The sequence below is a fragment of the Magallana gigas genome, chromosome 5, assembly GCF_963853765.1.
Source record: "Magallana gigas chromosome 5, xbMagGiga1.1, whole genome shotgun sequence".
Taxonomy (NCBI): Eukaryota; Metazoa; Mollusca; class Bivalvia; order Ostreida; family Ostreidae; genus Magallana; species Magallana gigas.
Window position 1 is genome coordinate 10984482 of NC_088857.1, and position 21837 is coordinate 11006318.

General features: G+C 32.4%; 1 protein-coding gene and 1 long non-coding RNA gene across 4 annotated transcripts; both read right to left on the reverse strand.

The window, feature by feature from the left end:
• Nucleotides 1-1712: 1712 nt before the first annotated feature.
• Nucleotides 1713-14434, reverse strand: LOC117680308 (teneurin-3). 3 transcript variants are annotated; one of them, XM_066085095.1, is made up of 12 exons: nucleotides 14364-14434; nucleotides 13147-13224; nucleotides 12996-13058; nucleotides 12607-12801; nucleotides 11275-11391; nucleotides 11026-11124; nucleotides 10827-10922; nucleotides 9710-9826; nucleotides 8560-8652; nucleotides 7981-8280; nucleotides 5946-6108; nucleotides 1713-1975 (listed from the first exon to the last, which is right to left on the reverse strand). In XM_066085095.1, the coding sequence occupies exons 2-12, from the start codon at nucleotides 13181-13183 to the stop codon at nucleotides 1795-1797; spliced, it is 1461 nt and encodes a 486-aa protein (XP_065941167.1). In that variant the 5' UTR covers nucleotides 13184-13224; nucleotides 14364-14434; the 3' UTR covers nucleotides 1713-1794. The 3 variants fall into 3 exon arrangements, with proteins under 3 accessions (XP_065941167.1, XP_065941165.1, XP_065941166.1); XM_066085093.1 differs by having other exon boundaries at nucleotides 8539-8652; nucleotides 14364-14433; XM_066085094.1 differs by lacking the exon at nucleotides 14364-14434 and having other exon boundaries at nucleotides 8539-8652; nucleotides 13147-13323.
• A 6174-nt stretch (nucleotides 14435-20608) lies between these two features.
• LOC136275558 (uncharacterized) lies at nucleotides 20609-21723 on the reverse strand. Its single transcript, XR_010714138.1, has 3 exons — nucleotides 21570-21723; nucleotides 20914-21028; nucleotides 20609-20752 (listed from the first exon to the last, which is right to left on the reverse strand). It is a non-coding gene; the product is annotated as an uncharacterized lncRNA (long non-coding RNA).
• Nucleotides 21724-21837: the final 114 nt, after the last annotated feature.

The following is a 21837-nucleotide window of genomic DNA, read 5'->3' on the forward strand; positions in this document are numbered from 1 at the left end:
CAGTCTCTCATTACTTACATTTAAAACGAACTCATATTCGTCGTAAGAATGATTGTTAGTCCATGTGAAACATTTTGTTTCACCTCAGTTTCTAGTTGAGATTTGGGGAATTCGGAAGACACATCGCTGTCCTTAATACAAAGATGGCCCAACATTTTCACTTTTAAGTATGAATCTGATGTTCTATTTTTGTTTTTGTACACATATTTTCTTGTCAAATTCATAAAATGGAACTTGCACTTAGCAACACAAGCACTATCTATGTATCGTATCTTCCCATGGCTGGATTCAGATATGGACAATGAAGTAGAATAAGATTTTTTTTGCTTAAGAGACTTCCAAATAAGATGCAAGTTCGTTTAAAACTGAAGATGATACCAGATCAGAAATTACATTGCATTATTGGTAATCTCCAGAGGTTGCATTTTTTTCAATATAAGCCGGAACAAGTTTCCTATATTTCTTAGAGACTGAAAATATGTATAATACACTTCCGAATAATACTTTGTCCAACTGTATTTGTCTTCAAAACTTCATCCTCAGATAAGCGCACCATCATAAATACGTCAATTTTTTTTCAGTTTTTAAAAAGAATCCTTTGCAAGCGGGACATCTAGTGATTCACTATACAGTTTTTCAATCTCTTCTTGATTAAAATCAGAAATTTGATGTCCATCATCTACAACAAAACTTATTTCCTAACAAGACTGTTGATCATGTTCGGAATCTCCAATAGTTCTAAAAAAAATGCAGTCTGCAACATTGTAAATTTTCACTAAAATCAAAAGACAAAGCTGTCATAAATTGATATTAACTGGTATTATGTTTCAGCACTCATCTGGGATTAAGGTTTATGAGGTGTAGATTTTTCTTCATGGTTGTCCTCCCTATCACAACTCCCAATTGACCTGGGATGAAGATATCGTCCCACTCTACTTCTATCCTTTTTAGGATGTGTCCTTGAGCCTTGTGAATTGTCATGTCAAATGCTAATGATATTGGAACTTGAATTCTTGGCACTACTTGTTTTCTTGAATGGTTAAGGTTTTAGTATTCCATATTTTAATAAGCTTTTCCTTACTACCTTTACTAATTGATGACTTAAATTCTTAAGTAGTTATACGTGTACTGGGAAATTTAGTTTCAAGTACAATACATCTGGCAACAGACAGGGTATTTAAATAAATCTTTTCATCACTGTCTTCTGCCATTAAATATGAAGCATCACTTTGCAAATTAAATGACTGAGTTGCATTATAAACAACACAATCAAATTTCTGTGGACAAAGGCGAACAGGTTGTGGTCCGAGGGGTAAAGGTCTTTTCACTCTCTGATAAAGAACTCTCACAGTTCCTTCTAAATTAGATACTCCATTTATGCAATTAATAAGGTCAATTTCACTTCGTCTTTTCACCTCATGCAAAAAATGCAATGATTAAAAGTATTTCTGAATATATTCTCCTTTATCATCCTTTAAAGGATCAGGCACAGAACAAATCCCATATAGCTATCACTAGCAGCGAACCAAAATAAGTGTTCTTGTTTTGTAATTTTTTTAAAAACATTTATATATTCTTAAGTGTCAAAAATATTTTTAAAATCGAAATATTAATATCAGAGCCTGTTAAATGCAGGATGTAATTAAACACATTAGTAAAATATTTTAAAATTATATTGCGTTTTAAAACCGAACAGACAATAAACCCCAATACTGTATAATGAACATTTATTGAAATGAGTGTAATCTAGTTTATCAGCTGACAAAATGAGATCAATATTCGTCAGTTCGAATTTTACGATTTGGTGTACCATGTTGATTTTTGTGGAACCAGCTTGGTGTTACACCCGTCCTCTGTACAACAGAAGTGACAGCTGTAGTGTCCTTGTCCAAGCACATTTCCATAGTCGGTGCAGTAATCTAAATCTGAGGACTGGTGGAGCCACTTGTCTTTGCACTCAATTTCAGTTACACATCTAAGATAAACATTCAATTGCTCTGCAATTAACTTGAAATAAACTTATTTGAAATGGAAACGTGTTTACTTTTCATTAGTATTGGTTGTCTTTATATTATCTGCGATATATACAATGTATTATATAATAATAATAATTACCAAAGCAATATATAGTAATGATACAAAAAAAACAAACAAGAGGCCCATGGGGCCACATCGCTCACCTGAGCAACAATGGGCGTTCAAAAGCTATTTACACTTATTTTTGCATACACGTAATCTTTGACATTGTACCTTCATGAAATACTGTTTTTACACAGAATAAGAAAATCCTGGCAGTGGTACACTGTTCAATAACTTCTAATTCCCTGTATTTTCGTTCTGCCCCCTCCCCACTTAATAAAGCGATCAAAATATATGAGAGCATAAAGGTACATTTTCTTCCTCAACTACTTACTTGTTATTGTATTTTTTTTAAATATAATAGTTATTGTATTTTATTATTAAATCCTACATGTATATATGTGAAGAAGAAAATTGAACCTCAATGCGCTCAATTTCTAAAATTAAAAATATTCAACAATTTAATTTGTCTTCTCTATTATAATTAAATGACTGTTGTTTACCTCGCGTAAACTCGTGACTTTTATAACTGTACTCACACTTGATTGAAGTATACACTGGAATGAAAAAGTGTTATTACGTGACATGTTAAAAGAGCTATAAAAATCAATGTTACCGTATTGACAGGCACATCACTCTAATTTACTATGGCCCACCCATTATTTTCATTTTTATTCAAAAATAACAAATGGCTACAAACCAGGATAATTTTCCGCTGTAATATTTTCTTAGGAATAGCGATAATTTTTTTATCCCTGCAACAGAAATGTGTCAGAACTGTGGAAACTGTTCTAACGATGTCGTTTTTATTTACTCACATTTCACATTATTCATTGTATAAAGAGGGGGCCCCAGAGAGTAGTTATATACAGCATATCATTCTTTAATTTTTTTGTGAACAAGTATTTAACATATTCTAATTCATATAGATTCTATTGATCAACCAAAATTTCAGCGTCAATCGTAGAATTATAAGCAAGATACAGAGCTCAATATTTTGCTAGGGTTGAGTCATATTTTGTCCACATGTGTTTATTACATTCAGCTTAAGATTTTAAACTTGGTATTTCCTATTCGGCATTTAAAATGGAAAAAATGAATGGCCTCAGATCTGTGTAAAAACATAGAATTGTGAGCAAATCTCTGTATCTTGCTTATAATTCGAAGCTTAACACTCAAATATGGTAAGTAAATAGAAATTGTAAATAATTAAACACAAGAAACATGCACTATAACAAATAAAGAACACAATTTTTTTTTCAAAATGAATCATATACATGTATATACCTACACATTTCCGTCAGCGATATTAAACTCTATTTAAACTAAATAAACTCGAGAAAATGCCGAGCATCTCAACAAAACATATTGCATTATTCTACCATTACGCAAAAGATGATACCGAATTACCGATAGCCTGAATGAATTGCATTTTAGTTCTTTCTTAATACATCAGATGTTGCTTAATTTGCACAGGTAAACAGTAAACTGTTTGATTTACCGAAGTCTCTGTTTGGTTTCATACGTAAAAATCAGGAAATACAAGCGACAGTTCCCAGGTTAACGCAAAGCATAAATGAAAACGAAACGAAAATCACAACAAGCTAACACCACCGTCACATGTGAAAACTGTCAACGCATTGAAATATTTAGCCTCAATTTACTTCACAAAATCGGCACCAATGTATTTTGCATGTTTCAAAGATTCCCCTTGTATACGAACTGTTGCACAACAAACAAATTCATCATTGTCAGATCGACCCGTTTATCATATAGTGTCATGGCTGCTTTAAACAAAGAACCTCGTTTTAGAATTATGGAATACGAGTCTTGGTAAAATGGGTAAGCAAACCCGGGCCGGGGCAAAATAAAAGCCGGGGCAGATCGGCAATCGTCAATTGCAATTACGCATTATTTTGCAGCAATATTTACAGCGAATACAAATATACTGGTCAGTAAATATCTTGAAATTTTAATGAGATAGGCAGATTAATAACTGTCAGTCTTTTGTTTTGCCCTGGCCCGGTCATGACTTCCCATTTTACCAAGACTCATGGATGCTATAAATTGCTTGAAACACGCCTTTTCTTTCTTATTCAAGAATTAGCCCATTATTTTTGCAATTTATATTTTCCTCTCCATTAGGATTACTTATGCTAAATTACATTGAATTTGACTCAGTAGGTCTTGAGAAGAAGATTTTTTAAAACGCACCCCCTTTTTCTACAGTTTCGATGTTTTCTCCGCTTTGAATGAAGATCTGTCTTTCATTTTTGCAATTTATATTTGCCTTTCCATAAGAATGCTTTGTGCCAAATTTGTTTGAAATTGGCCAAACAGTTTTAAAGAAGAAGTTTAAAATGTAAAAAGTTTACAGACGGACGACGGACAAAATGTGATCAGAATAGCTCCCTTGAGCTAAAAACCAAAAAAAACCAAAAAACAAAACAAAACAGAACGAATATAATTGGAGTTACATGTAGACAAGATCTGAAAAAATTGCATTTTTAGGATTGGCAGTCACAAAGTGAACAAAATTATTTATAACAAAGGGCCGATGGACCACATCGCTGACCTGAACAACAGCTCTTGTATCCATCTGTTTCAACATTTTTATATATGAGTCTTTTATAAATTCAGGGTCGACAAATTGACTATGTATACTGTTCACATAACAGAAAACTGTGTTTGCAGTCACAGTGACAGCTTTTTTCTTGTAAAGTAATCGATTCCATCTCTGCTTACTTGCTTGCATACACTCCCACAAGCAGCAAAATTGTAGTTTCTAAAATCATTTCCCCTATATATTTACATGTATATTTTACGCTTTTAACTTCTCCTGGGGCCCCATTTATGGTCCGGGGGTTAATCATGGTCTGAACAATAGAAATCTAGAAAAATAGAATCTATACTATGGAACTCCTGGACTGTCTTTTCATGGCAAAACTGTGCTTATATAATTATGTAGGTAGCGTGCTTTAATCATTATGTGGTGTGCTTTAATCTTTACGTGGTGTCCTTGTTTCATTATGTGGTGTGATGTTATCGTAATGTGGTGTCCTTGTATCATTATGCGGTGTTCTTGTATCGTTATATGTTGTCCTTGTATCATTATGTGGTGTCATTGTATCATTATGTGGTGTACTTCTTCAATTATACGGTGTGCATTTATTATTATGGAATGTGCATTTGGTATCATTTGATTTGCATTTGGAATTATCATCATTATATGATGTGCAGTTATCATTATGGTATGCGCAATCATTTCTATGGCATGTGCTTTTCCAATGATGTGATGTGATTCCGTCTTTACAAAATGTTATTTAAACATCATTATGTGACATTATTTCTCTTTACGCGATGTACTTTTTTGTTTATCTCCCACGACTGTGATAGTACAGAAAAAAATTAAATCAATACATTTTTACAAGGTAGCCATATTGGCTCCACCCTATCGCCTGAACATTTGACCCTGGTACCATGGATTTCACAATAGAAGAAGAGGGCCTCATTGACATTATAACCATGTACGTGTGTATATACATGTAGTTTTTTCCCTACCTGCGTGGGAGTAGAAAGGAAGATTTTTGAAAATTGGGCGTGGTGTATTTAATGACATTCTTAATGCAGAAGTTCTTGAGAAGAAGAATAAGACACACACCCTATTGACACTCTTAAGTAATTATCTCTTCCTTAACTGTGAAAGGTTTACAGACGGACGGACAGACAAACAGGCGACAGAAAACAGGTGATAAAAACTCACTTGAATCTTTGGTTCAGGTGAGATAAATACTTTGATTTCTTATACAAGGGTCTCTAAAATACATTCTCTCTTCATTCTGAATATATTTTATTTAAAACATTACCTTTTGAATATTTGCACGGAGCCCCCTGCACCGTGGATTATATCAGTCATACAGAAATCGGAACCACTCGGACAAGTCTGAAGATTGCCGAGGTAAATCGTCCTAGTGTCACATAGCGAGGCACTAGTTGTACTACCACATACGTGACATCTCCTTGGTATGGCTATACACAGAACAGACTTTATACAAATGTATACAGTGAATAATAATTTTCAAAAACGGAATAAAGCAAATAGTTAATATAAAAAGTTAGATAGTACGGTCATTTTTTGAAAGGGGACAGGCGCTGATATCATTCCTATTATGTAAGCAGTATTAAACATTAAGACATTATATTGTCCATTTTTCAGACGCATTTGCAAATTAAAGTAATTAAAAGAAAAAACCAAAAACCTATAAAGTTAAGCAAAAAATCTACAAAAATTTACGTATAGTAGTAAATAGTATTTCTTTCTTTTGAAGGACATTGGATACTTCTACTTCATAAAAAGATTGCTAATGACCTGAGTGAGTGTCGTGATTTGATCCAAGGTCATTAGGGCATGTTCAAGGTCACTGAAAGGAAAAGAGCTTATGTCGTGTCCGATCTTAGACGATATTTTCCGTTTTGAAGAAACATTTGAAGTTTCAACTTCACAGAAATTATTCTTACGACCTAACGGTGTGTCATGATTAATCCCAGGCCATTTGTGCAAATTCAGGGTCACTAAAAAATTTGATGCAGTCGAAAAATACTTGAGTTTAGGGACTAAGACACGATTTGAGCCCAAAATTTTTAAATTTTATATTTCCATTTTTAATGTTTAGAATGAAAAAAATAGGTATTTTAATGCGTTGTCAAAATTTGAAAGTCAGATATTGAGTTATAAGTAAGACACAGAGTTTGGAATTCTTTGTTTTGTAAACAAAGCTTGAGCCTTGTTATTGTTTAAATATGTGTTTTATTGGTATAAGTTTCAATCAAATGTTGCTTCTTCTATTGATAATATATGTTATAAACACATTTAATAGGTTTGCATTCTTTCCCACAAGTTTTTCTGTCAAAGAAATGGTAATTCCATTCTTTACAGTATTTATAAACAAATGTAAACTCAAGCTTTGTTAACATAATGAGTTCTTAACTCTGTTTCCCTCTTAAAACTTAAAAATTATAACATCAAATTTCGGTCAATCATTCAAAGTCCCTTTAAAGCTATACACGCTATAATTTGCGTCAATTTTGAATAAAGGGGAAAATGTATGTGTTTGATTACTAATAAAAGTTACCTTTATGTTGTTAATTATAATTCTCAATCACGTAACAAATATATCAAATATTAAACAATTAAAAATATTTATTTTCCTGCCAGGAAAGTAATGCCTCCTCGTGAATATCAATCTATCACGTGATATCGACAGCTAAATTTAGTCTATCATACCAAACCTGGTGAAGGGTCAACATCTTCATAATTGTGATAGTTTCACAAAGGAAAGGATATTTTCAGTAAAGCATAAATTTGTCCGATATACGAGTACAAACAAAAGAAAAAATACAAGCCTGTGAGTAGATATGAAATTTTCCTTTAAAAAAAATGACGTATACCTGTGTGTTTCCCCTATGTGCTATTTATAGATCCTATAAGTGTTAATGCAGAAGTAAGGGTATCGTGAATGACAAACGTATTTTACTCATTATACATGTATGTATTTCAAATTAACAACTGTTAAGCATATTAAAAATCAAGTTGGATATTTAATTAGGCAAACAATAACGACAACCTAGTTCTCCGCGGACATGCGCAATGAGGTCGGTTTCGCTCTTCCTTCATCAATATTCATGAAAAGGTATATTTTCCTGGCAGGAAAATAAACAATTAAAAATCTATATCTTTGTAACGAGATGGAATTCACCATTGTAATTTACAGATTAAGGATAACTTTTATAAGTAGACAAACACATGCGTTTTCACTGTCATTTAAAATTGACGTAAATTATAGGGTGTATAGCTTTAAAAACTCTTAGCCGGGCTATTATTTGTGAGCTTGTTTATATTACCTCTAGTTGGTACTGTTGTGATAGAATTTGTAGTTGTTGTTGTTTCAGTTGTAGCTGTTGTGGAATCTGAACCAGTTACCGTTACATAGGTGAGATTAGAACCGAGACTAGTTGATGGCGGAAGGGTTTGTGTAGATGTTTGGGTATTTACAGTTGTAACTTTCCCTGAGGTGTTTACAGAGGTGGATGTCGAATCAGAGCTTGGACCTTGCCTAATGGAAGTCTGAGAGACTGGCGTGGTACTACCTTTAGTGTTTGTTAATCGAGAAGTCGACACTGTGGGTGTAGATGTCATCGTACCTGGTTTGTATATTGTTAAAGAAATTATCATTAACAATTTAGGACAATTTAATTTTCAACTTGCATTATAACAAGAAGACTGCAATTATTGTATTAAAATTATTTTTGAAATATTGAATATAAATACCTGTAATAATGCACTTGTAAAAGTTAATATCATACACGTATAGATAGTGTTTACATGTTACTTGAATTGTATATTTAATGATGATTTGTTTTACAATCAAAATAAAAGAAATAAACCAATGAAATTGTTACTTGTTGACACGGTATTCTCACAAGAACAGCTGTAGCCATTTACAGAAGAGAAACTGCATTTCGGTGTTGCTCCACTGCCACATTTACTTGCACAGTGATGATCTTCAGTGCAAGCTGAAATATCAAATGGTGTTTACTCAAAATGCAAAATATGAAGTAAAATGAGATTATTCAAAACGCATTGGAATTGCATTTACAATTATACCTGTGCAATCGCAATAGGATTGTCCATTAGCAAGAGACGTGCGACAGAAAGGATGAAGTCCTGGTATAGTGCAGTGTGAGACAAAACAATCAGAATTGTCGTGACAGCTAGTCTGAGCTGGAAGAAAATATTTCAAGTTTTGATGAAATGCTGCCTTAATTAAAGACTGGTGACAAGTGGTACTACCCTGAATGTTTGTTAATCGAGTAGTCGACATTGTAGAAGTAGAAATCGTTATACATGTTTAAATTTATTGTTCGAATATACCTTTAATATTTTCACGGGATAAAGAAAATTTAATAATCACATTGCATTTGAAAAAAACACGGCATCCATCGTCAACTCAACTCATTTTTATATACTAAATATTATACCTTAAAGAATACATTTTGAAAAAGTAAATACATTTTAATAAGTAAATGTTGTGTATGTTTAATTTGTGCTTACAACAAGATATCTCACTACATCAAGATTTATACTTTTTAAGACACTATGTCAGAAAATGGCTAATTGAATGTTTTGTTGAATTGTATCGACTGACTTTTAGTTCGAATCAGGTATTGGCTTCTATTTTTATTTTATAACTTTTTAAAAATCCATATTTTATCTACAATTGCATAACATTCGTCAATTTGATTTATATACTTCTTATTCATATGCTGTCTATCATAATCAAGTAATTTCTGCTGATTTGAGGAACTATTTCAAGGTGTAGTGAACTGCCTTAATGGCTTCTCCGCTATTAATAAATCCGATTAATAAGTGAAAGTTTTACTTGCTGATACGATATTCTCGCAATAGCAGCTGTAATCGTGTGCAAGAGAAGTGTTGCATTTCGGTGAGGTCCCACTACCACATTTACTTGCACAGTGATCTGTGCAAGCTGAAATGTCAAATATTGCTCTCTCAGAAATACGAAATTTTAAGAACTATAAAATTTTCTTCGATGTCTTTTAAGAATTATACCTGTACAATCGCAATAAGATTGTCCATTAGCAAGAGACGTGCGACAGAAAGGATGAAGTCCTTGTGTAGTGCAGTGTGAGCCCACACACTCAGAATTGTCGTAACAGGTGGTCTGGGCTGGAAGAAAATATATATATTGACATACGGCGATTTTGCGGTGCAACGAAAATGAAAGTACCCGGATTATAACTTTGAAAAATTGTACGGTCGAAGTATTCCGAGTGACTTTTGATCGGAGAAAAGACGTCTACAACTCCAATCATTTATTTGAGTGAAAAATGAAAATGTGGCAATGAATAAATCTTAATATTTTCCCCCTTAATCGATTTTAAATTGCATATCTCTTCACATGTATATGCGATTTTCTAAATCTTCATTTGGGGGGAGGGGGGGGGGGGTATAACTCAAGACATACTATAGACAGTTTTCTATGGAAAGTTTAACAGAAATTATTTTCCGTCGGCGGCTGCACGCCTGAAATCCTTCATTATTCAAATCCTAACCACCCATACATGGAAAAGTGGAAAAAAATAAATATATGGTTATAATGTCTATTTGACTCTTTGGCGGGGCAATTATGGCTATCTAGTACAAATGAATTTAATTTTAGAAAATGTATTGAATTGAAAATATTTTCTTTTGTAGTGTACTATCAAAGTCATTGGAGATACAGTCATGCATGTTATTATATTCATAATGCCTTGTTGTTAAATTGTGAAATTCGCTGCCCAGGCCATGGGACAGAAGTTGGGGGGTTTTTTTTGGGGGGGGGGGATGATAACTATAGCCATATATTGAACATGTACTTTAGGTATTTGCTTATTATATTAGTTTATCATTTTTTGGCCCCTTGAGCTAAGGTCAAGATCATCCGAGATTACTTCGACTCTTGACACACCCCTTCCAAATTTTCGTGAATTAATGTTTTTCAAACATCATCTAATGAAAGTAACAGTCAGCGGCCTCTCAGATTAGTGTTTAGACCTCAAATGAAGCTGAAGATGCAAACATGAGACTTTCTGACATGCCAATCTATTGGCTATGGTACACAGGTGACCGTCAAAGCCTGTGGGCATCTTGTTTTTAAAATTATATAGATGTACATGTATCTATTTACCTATGGAAAGACACGAACACTGTCCATCAATACACACAGGGTTGTTGTTAGGAGAATTTGAATCACAGTGGCACTCATCGTTATGTATACACCTGCCTGTTGTAATACATAATATGGTAAACAGTTTTCATGACTTTTCTGACACATTGGTTCACTGGACATGTACTTAATAATCTTATTGTCAATATATGCAAATTACCTGCATGGTGACATGAACACTGTCCATTCGTACATGCAGGTTCGTGGTCGGGAGGCTCACAATGAATGTGGTGACACTCTTCTTTGTGTGTACACATTACTGTTTAGTTAAAACCATGTTATTTTTTATAGATAGTATGTATATAGTATGTAGGGAGATATCAAATTAACACTTTTCTAAGAAATAACCTTCCAAACGAGAAATGGGATTTCGTGTAGTATACCCTCTTTATTGTATGAGTTAGTTCACCTGTGTGATGACAAGAACAGTGTCCATCCATACAAACAGGCTTGTGGTCAGGTCCGGGCGGCTCACAGTGATGGTGACACTCGTCATCATGTGTACATCTATCTGCATCCAATATCCCTGAAAAATTATTTGTATTTCAAGTTCATTGACAAGGGGTTTATTAATTATCAAGTACAATGAAGACATAATACAGAAATGCTTTCATAGTAAAATAGATGCACGAACTTGTCTTCTATAGGAAATATAATTCGTGTAGGATTTTAGAAAATCTTACAGGATTTTTAATATTTGTAGGAAAATTTCTTCTCCTATTAAAATTATATTCCCGTGAGATAATTTTTAAAGGTAAACATCTCGCCTATCAGGTAAATCGTTTTCAATTTGATTAGTCCGTTTACTTATTCATTTTAAGCATAAATAAACATTTTCTAACGTTTAACACATTCAAGTTAGGTCTAAAACTGAAGTTTTTTCTTCAGCATTCAAAATGTAAACAAAAGCTTTGTTAACTTAGAAAATTAAAGAAACTGCAAGATCTGTATTTCAACGTTTGACTATTGCGAATGCCTTTGTAAAGCATTGTAAACATTAAGATCTGGAAAACAATTTTGAACAAAATCGTGACCGTGCCCCTTAAACGAAATTGCATCGGAATCGGGTTCAAAAATGCCACTATTGCACTGATATAATTATCTGACACAGTGAAGGGGGTAGGGTCAGTATGTGTAGTATCATGTACAATTTTATGGTTAAAAACTACAATGTAATTATAGATTGCTCCAAAACTTCTTGTACTTGATCGAATTTTTAGAGGGGTCTTATTATATAAATAGTGCCTGTTTGGGAGGGTAAGTGTTGAAATTGACACCCTGAGAAAACCATTGTCAACCGACGCGAAGTGGAGGTTGACAATGGTTTTCGAGTTTGTTGATAGCATAACCAAAAGGCTTGATTAAAAAACGTTTTTTCTTTATAGAATTTTGCTGAGTTAGATTTATTTATGCTATCTTTTGACACTCGATACCATGCATACTTGCGGGTACATGTATATGTAACTCCCCTACCAAAATTTGCAATTGTTGGTTAATCCAATATATTACACCAATGTTTTAGCTATATTACTAGCCTTAAAAACTTCATTTTATTTGGACTCAAGACAAGCGTTATAATAAATATACAACGTCAGATAAGGTGTGACTAGGCAGTAAGTGGTGATCTCGATACGTTTATTGTCTCATTTATTTTGTGTTATGTGTTATTTTCAATTATACGAGGAAAATTTATCAAAGAAACACGCTAATTGATCAGCTAAGTTCTCGGATTAATGGTTACCTGTATGTTGACACGTGCATTGTCCATCTATACAGGTAGGTATTTTATCAGGTGAAGGAGGATCGCAGTGGCACTCGTGATTGTGTGCACATAGGTGCACGTGGTGGCATGAACAGTGACCACCTTCACACACGGGCATATTGTCAGGTGCGTGGGGATCACAGTGACATTCAAAAGCGTCGACACACCTCTGATCTGCAGTGCAATATTAAATATAACAATGGTACATACATAATTTTGAATCTTAGTTTTCTATACATCACACTTGCGTACTAGAATTACAAGACATGGACAATCTATGAATGGATATAAATATATAGTAAATTAAGAATGTGAAATCGTCAATAGCCATGATTGACATTTATTTTTTAAAGTAGCTGCATAATTACCATGATGTCCTTGATCTGGAGGATGGGGCCCCGGTGCCTGCACTAGAGCAACCAGTCCTAAGCCTGAAATAAGCAAAATGATGCATCATATTGTAGTTCAATTATATGAAAAATAACAGTTTTGGAATTTGCAAAAAAAATGAAAGCATACTTAGGAAAACGAAAGAAGCGCCCAATCGTCTCTGCATCCCGGAAAAATGGTCAGATATTCTCTAGATGGTAAGTGTTACTAAAAGTACACATGACGACCGAAAGATAAGATTAAAGTTTATATGATAATTCAAATATGATAAGCCAATTGTTTCAAAAACGCTTTTTTGCATGTTTCCACCATTTCAATGGTATTTTTATTCAGATAATGGAAACACTTTAGAAATGAAACGAACAAATCACACAATAATGAATATAAACTGTTGTATTTTAGTATTTATACCGCGAAAACAAGGAAAAAGATAACAGTACTTTAAATGAACTCTTTGACATTTGTCTGTTATTCTAAGGAATGCTGTATTCGAATCAAAAATGCAACAAGAAAAATAACATAGACTATTGATTAGGCTGTCTTTAATTTCTGCATATCAAGAAATTGTTAGCTTTGATCAATGTCGAGTATATGTTTAAGATTTTTCATTTGTATTTCAAATGTCATTTTCCAGTATGGTAGTGGACATGGCTCTCGTTTTAATTCCGTGTGTAGAGCCTATCTGTTTCCGTTGTCAACACAATAGTTTATATAAACCTATAGTATCTTAAAAATTATATATATTGATTAATTAAGACTTTTACCACACAAATTTGCACTGGTATACAAAGACCCACATTTTAGGCATAGTTTTTGGTACACAATATTCAATGAAACAATTTGTATCAATGTAATAGGATTTAGGATATTATGGACAGATATCTAGATTTTTTATAGTATAAACACCTTGCTACATGAAAATTAACTATATAAAAGCTATGAGTAAAATTCGACGTTGCTATGAAATTAACAGGCTTAACTTTCCGAGTAAGAGAACCCGTTACCTATAATACTAGTGTACGAGTTTTCTACGACACGACTTCTCTAGGGTACAGGTTCTCAAGGGTACGACTTTTCTGATACCTTTGGAAAACAGTAGGTTATGATATATGGATCATACAGTGACAATCTAGTGATGTTGATTACACCGAACGAAGCATCAACAATAAGTATTGAATTATAATGAATGACATTCATTAATGGTTAGTATTATACTCAAAATTATTCCGAAATGACATGAGAAAAGAAAAACGTTTCATGCAATTTTACTATTAAATGTATGTGTAGATGAACGGATATTTTGAGAGTATTATACATGTATATGTACATTTTATATGAATACTTACACCTACGCACACCCTTCCAATGTTATACCTTGTTGGTTTTATGTGAGAGTTTTTTCACAGGTCGAACGCGATTAGTAACTAAAAACGAATCGTTTAAAATTATTTTATTGATCATCTTTCGTTTAATTTGATTAAATCGACGCACTGGCGTGGCCTTAACCCGATCAAAACAGTGTCACGAACAGAAAAATATAATCTCCCACATTCGATGATAGCAAAAGAATTTATGTGGGACATAGTTTAAAAGGTTTTGAGTATATGGTTAAGGTTAATGTACTGAATACCTTGTATATTCATACTAGTCTCAAATTTTAGAACAATCTTATCGTAACACGTCACCGTATGTCTTTAACTAGCGTAAAATTTTAAAACATGAAAATTACATGTATTACCATTTTAGAAACTTGTGATTAATTAAACTAATCAATCAATTATTATCAACCCTGATTAATACGGATCCAAAGAAAGAAAAAATATGGTCATAAAAAAGATCTTAATGTGAACTAGACACTGTATTCAATTTTATTCACATATATTCATTCTTTTGGTGAAGACCAAACAACATAATTTAGAAAAAGATAAGATCCAACCGCGTATTAAAACAAGTTTAAACTTCACGTTTGACGTTAAATGGTACTGCAGATCCTTCCGTATGGACATTCAACGCGTGAAGTTTGAGGCAGATTTAAAAAAAAAAGAGTTATACTAGTAGTTTGGACAACCAATAAAGTCAATATTGGAGGACTAGAGTGGGTTACCAAAGCGAACAGTGAACGGGAAAACACCATTTCATTAGACACAATAATAACAATATCTAATAGATGTACTTTGACGTAAAGATTGTTCACTGTCGTGTGGGCTATGGGGACACTGATAAACTAAGAGAACAAGGTCAGTCCAATGCATGTCAGAGTGGTTAATCCCGTTTGAAGTACAAAGGGGTTAACTTTTACTGCGATTCATGCTTGTAAAAGTACATTCAATTCTGCCATTGTAAGACTTAAGTTAGATAGGCGGTATGCTGGTTGTATTTCGATGCACTATATTTTGGAGAATCAACTTCTGACGCCTGGAAATCCTTAAGAACGTTCTATATTTAAGCATCCAGTAGCTACAACGGTTCGTAGACTTCCACTGGAAAGTGTCTTACTTTTTGCAGTGCATCTTAACGTTTGTCTTGTGTTCCTTCTGTACCGTGTTGTAAACTGTACTTGTTTAATTCTCTGTCAGGGGAATGGGCGGCCATCTTGTACATTTGAGGATAAGAATGTAAACATTTCTTGAACCGGCTTGTTTCTGCCTGAGACTGATCAAAACTGTTGCCAATGTGTTTCATTTCCGGTACTGGAATTTTTTTTTAAATTTCGCCAATTATTTCATTAAATGATTTTTTCATTAGGGGTAATCAATTTTTTATTACGGGTGATTTTTTTTTATTACGGGTGATCAAAAATGAATAACAAGTAAAGATATAATATGCCTATACCCTATGCTGTAGTTATTCTAAAAAAGATAATTCAGTATTTTGTTCAAATACTTCATAAAAGCAATATTTATAAAAACTTCTACGTCCTTTTCGACACAATAAAAAAATCTGTACTATAATTTTGAGATTTGAGTTCTTTGAATTTAATAATATTACATAAAATTTCTTACAAAAAAAATAATTTTAGACTCTTTAGCAATTTCAAAGTATTTTGCTTGGAAGCGTCTCCGTTTTGTTTAAAGTTCTAGTCAGGTGATGTAAAAACACTCGAGTAACATGGGAAAGGGCACCATGAGTTGCAACTGAAATATTGTTTTGGTTCATGCATGACAATCTCTTTTACATCAATCCCAGGTCAGAAATAATAAAGATGTTGTCTAGAAAGACATCCATAGCTAATAATTAAACATTTTGATCAATTTTTGTTTCCTGCTTTGACTGAAAGTGGAGGATATTAACTTTTATATGTTCGTCAGTCCTTCCGTCTGTCTGCCAATCTGTATGTGAGTAACACTTTTGTTTCCAGGCAATATCTTCAAAAGCGTTTGAAAATAAAATTGTTAGAACGACTCTTAATAATTTTAAAGAGACCCTATTGATTTTGAGGTCAAAGGTTACATGTTGTAGATAATCTGTGAGATAAAGTACAAAACTGGCTTCCCTGCTTCTTTCTGCATGCAGTAGTGTTTTTGCCTTCAATTTTTTGATTAAAAAATGTCAGGAGAACAATTTATAATTGTGTTCTAAATTCTTTATTAATTTAATAATAATAAGTTTTCTTTAAGAGGAAAGAATCAATGCATTCAAAGTACAAGAAATCAAACACTTAACATCGTAGAAATTGTCTGATGTCATAATTTCGACCAGATTTTCCATAATTTAGAATTTTGTGAAACGTTTTAAACACTCAGATCAAAATATACTTTATTCAGCCATAGCGAAGAACTTTGACTTGCGTTAAAATTTTACTTGAGGTATATTTAAAAACTGAATATTGAAACCAAATATTGTGAATTACGATTCTTGTTCTAAAGTTAGAAACATCCTGGGATTGCTTTCTTTTAACCTAATCTGAAATTAGCAACATAAAACAAACCCATGGATTGATGAAAAACTGTCGTTTATTCAATAAAAATGTACTGGTTTTATTTTTTTGATATACTTCGTTAGACATTTTCAATATCATTTAATTCGTAATAATTACACCCAAATATATATCTTAAGGATGACGTTTACTCAGAATGAAAAAAAAATCCACTGATGATAATGAAAAACCATCTATTGTGTGTTATAGACCTTTGCTTGTATTGTTATTTTTCACTTTCAGAAAAGTAGGTCAATGACCTACTTTTTGAGTTAATGGCCATTGAATATTTATTGAAAAATCAAGAAAAATCCCGTAAAATTTTACACTACGATTGAGATTTTCTTAATTATAAAAATATTACAAATAATTAAACACTCTGAAAAATAAGATATAGTTTATGAATGGTAGTGGCACTAAATAAGTACACAACATTAAGATTTCAGCATCAATTTTAAAAAATAATTCAGTTCGAATTTTCTCTATGAATTTTCAAATCTCCACCCATTTTTGATTCAATTTAACAAAAAATTGAATGATGATAATACAAAAACATTTATGATATTGAACTACTTATATTGACCTTATTCTGTTGGCATAAAATTTATATGAGGTCAATGATCAAAATTTTGAGATCATACGTTTTTTTTTATCGTTTTTAAGTAATTTTCAATATTTTTATTATTTGTGCCATAAGATTATTTTAATGAATAAGTTAGGTAAAACCAACGGAAAATATGCAAAATTACGTAGACTTAAATATAAAATCCTAACTTTTAATATTAGACTACTGCCAAAAAACTTTTAGCAGAAAACAGAATCTGCAAAATTTAGTCCGAATTTCCTCTGTTTGGCTAAAAGTCAATTTTTGTTTGAGCATAATTCTATAATAAAGTAAAACTATTGAATTTTTTGTCAATAATAATTCATTTCATAAACACTTTTTGTGTTTAGAACAAATTTCACTCATTACATTGAACTTTTTAACAATCGGAATTTGAGAACTCAAACCCTGAGTAAATAACACCCTTAAAAATTCACTCCCGCTTAAGAAAACACATTTTCGTTTCCTACAATTTATTAAACGGTTTACATGACTTTTATAACAAAGGCAACATTTCTAAGAACTTCACGTTAATATTTATAAGAAAATAGGACCGTCATTGCATTTAGAAACAATGTATTGGTTGGGAAAAGGTACAAACATGTTAAAAAATCTTTATCAAAGAAGTGTTGCCGTATTCTTAAACACAAACGAAATACTAATCTGTCTATACACTTTTTAATTTTTCTTAAACACAAACAAAATACTGGTACCATTTAGTGTCTATGTATAGGTTTCTTTTAATTTTTGGGAGTTTTAATCAACTCTCCTATGCAGTTACTCTGGCAAACCGAAACTGAAACAGTGTTTGAACCTAAGCACAAATCATCACCGCTGACAAGAGTTAGTTCTTGAAAATAATCGATAAATTCGATGTAATGTACGCTGAAGCATTTTTTAAAGGAAACTTATTCATAAATACATAAGAAATATTCAGATTTTAAATAGTAAGAACAATTTAGAATTTTTTGCAGTCGTATGTATTCCTACGCCACAGTTCAATATAGTCTCGTTCAACCATCGACTGTCTCCGTACATCTCCGACAAGCAGAGAGTCAGTCTATATTTAGAGGTTGCATCATCAAGCTATCACGTGACCTGGTATCTCTTACTTGTCGGAGATTAACGGAGACAGCCGAGCATCTCGTTGAACGAGACTAGAGTTCATTATTTATTGGATCCATACACTTTTTGAAATATTTTGAATAGCGATACATAATTTGATGAAATCAATTCTATTTTTAAATATTACACAACATGATTCATAAGAGGTTTTCTCGAAATTCTTGTCGGAAAAGTCCGAGGATCCATATTATAAAAATGTGCGTAATTCAAATAGAGATTATAAACTACTTGCCAAGCAAAATAACATATCGTTGATTTTAAGATAAATAATAATCGATAAAATCAACTCCCGTCAGTACTTCAGTACTTTGATTAATTATAGAATTAATTAATTCCGGCTTAGTAATAAAGTAATCATTTTGAAACCACTCTACCCCGAACAAAACAGTAATAAGTACATGTACAAGTAGTTCATACCGTAAGGTCCACAATTACAAGTATGTAAATTCAAATTCATATACTTTACACATTCATGTCATCGACGTGTTGAAAAAGCAGAAACTGAAATACGTATTTTTAAAACAAAAAATTTGGGACTATTAAAAACTAGAAACAAAATATATTTATAGGTAACAGGAAGGGCATTAAAGTAACCGCAGATACCAGACCGTAACAAAGGACATTTTTATAAACATTTTAATCGAAACTTAAAAGAAAAAAAAGTGAGGAAGAGAGAATGACAATCAGAAAAGTTTTGGATTAAGATGGGCATGGTCACGATTTTGGTCAAATTTTATTTTTCTGTATTTATTATTTACAATTCTTTAGGAATGCATTTCAAATGATCAAATGAAATTTGGATGCCAGTCGATGAGTTTTAAGCAAGGTACAGGGCTCACAATTCTTCGTCATGTAAACAAGGCTAGTGCACTGTTTTTGTTTACATGGGTTCAATATACCAGTAAAATAAAATTTCAAGCTGATTTGTCTATCTTTTTATTCATTTTAAGCATAAATAAACGGTTCAATATACCAGTAAAAAAATTTTCAAGCTGATTTGTCTATCTTTTTATTCATATTAAGCATAAATAAACGGTTCAATATACCAGTAAAAAAAATTTAAAGCTGATTTGTCTATCTTTTTATTCATATTAAGCATAATTAAACAATTACTAACGATTAACACATTCATTTGAGGTCTAAAACTGGAATTTTCACTTCAGCATTCAAAATGTAAACAAAAGCTTTGCTTACATAGCGAAGAATTGTAAGCTCTGTAACTCGCTTATAACTCAACAAATGACAATCAAATTTTGGTTGCCTATTAAAAATGCCTTAATGAAGCATTGTAAACATTAAATTCGAGAAAATAATTTTTGACCAAAATCGTGACCATGCCCCTTTAAACTCCAAAATGAAACTTAATATCGAAACATGACACTGTGAAGGCTTAAGAACTTGTTAAGAACATGATGCATATGATTTGATATAAAAAGCCAAATCATGTTTGTTGAGAGATTATAATAATATTGAATAACACAGGCATTATTTGTTTGTTTGTTTGTTTTTGTTTGCCCTTGTAATTTCAATTAATGAATAATTCGATGGTTTGATGTTTTAGAGAAATTAAGGTGGAATGGTACAAATGCCGACATTAATGTCGATAATAGTACAAGATAAAATACTTTCACCGTTTTAAGATATGAAAAATTTCATAATATCTGAACAAAGAATATGGTTAAAAAATTTTGTAATTAAAAAAATAATAATTAGGTAATAATTTTTGGGGGAAAAATATTTATAAAATTATGCTTGGTTTTATTGTGTATTTTGATTGGAAATACGTCACAATATAGGTATCCTATACCACCTTTATCTCCACCATGGGCTGACTACTAAAAACCATTAAATACATTATCATTTACAGTTGCAATCATTTGAATTTTATTTTAACACAGGAGAACGGACTCATGAAACTATAAGAATAACCACATGAGATATCCATGTTCGATGGATGTCATTCATTTTTTTTTAATAGTAATTAGAATTATTATAATGGTGTTTATGTTGTTGCAGTCGAGCATTGTTGTGCCGTCAGCTTGGTGTGTCCATCATACCATACAGCGTTACATCCCCCGCAGTAGTCAGCGCTGAATAAATGGAGTATTTTGTTGATAACATTATCACCGCATTGTATAATTATCGTTCTTTTATTATTTCGAAAATTTTATAGTTTGAATATTTTTACTAATACCAATCCTATTTCAAGCAGAATTTATATAAAGCAAGAACTTTATTATATAGAACTTACATGCAATGAGATCCGGGGTATGAACACTGCGACACCGAACATGGATTGACGAAACAGCTGAAGACTTGTCCAGCGCATCCTGAACGAGTTAGAGACGCCGCAAAACAGTTGGACGCTTAAATAGATAATACAAAGTAATTTACATATCTATTATAATAGAAATACTTTGTAATTAGATACATGGATTACCTATTTATAAGAGAAAAACATCATTAAGTTAATTAATATTCTTATATTGTCCAGATTCACTAAATTCCTCAGATGTAAATTTTTCAGATGTAGGAAAGTAGCATAAAACAATATAAAAACGTGCTGAAAGTAATGTCACAAGCTTATTGATGTATTTTCCCTAATCGTCCCTGGGTATCAATATGCAGTGGAATCATTAAAATTCGGGGGGGGGGGGGGCAAATTTCCGTGGATTGCTTAAATTTTACAGGTTTGTAGCGACGTAATTTCGTGTAATATCTTATACATACGAAGGGAAATATACCTTATAACCCTAATTTATCATTTCGTACGAGATGAAATATACCTTATAACCCTAATATATTATTATTATGTTAATTTGTAGATGAGATGTACCCACGAATCCCACGAAAATTGAACCATCACGAAATCTAATGATTCCACAGTATAGATATAATTATACACACCTGACAAAAGAAGGCAAGCTGCAAATAAACACAGACCCTTCATGTTGAACTATCAGACTGGTTTGTAGACAGGTTATGACACTATCACGCACACATTTTCTTTATCTCGAGTTGTTTGAACTAGAATAATGACCGGCATCAATATGTGTACGATTGGCGAAGTAGTTCTGCAGTGTTTTTGTCTTCTCAAAGAGTCGTTTTTCAGAATAATGCATCCAAAAAACGTACAGTGTAGACCAACCAATTTTTCGGTTGATGAAGGCAAATT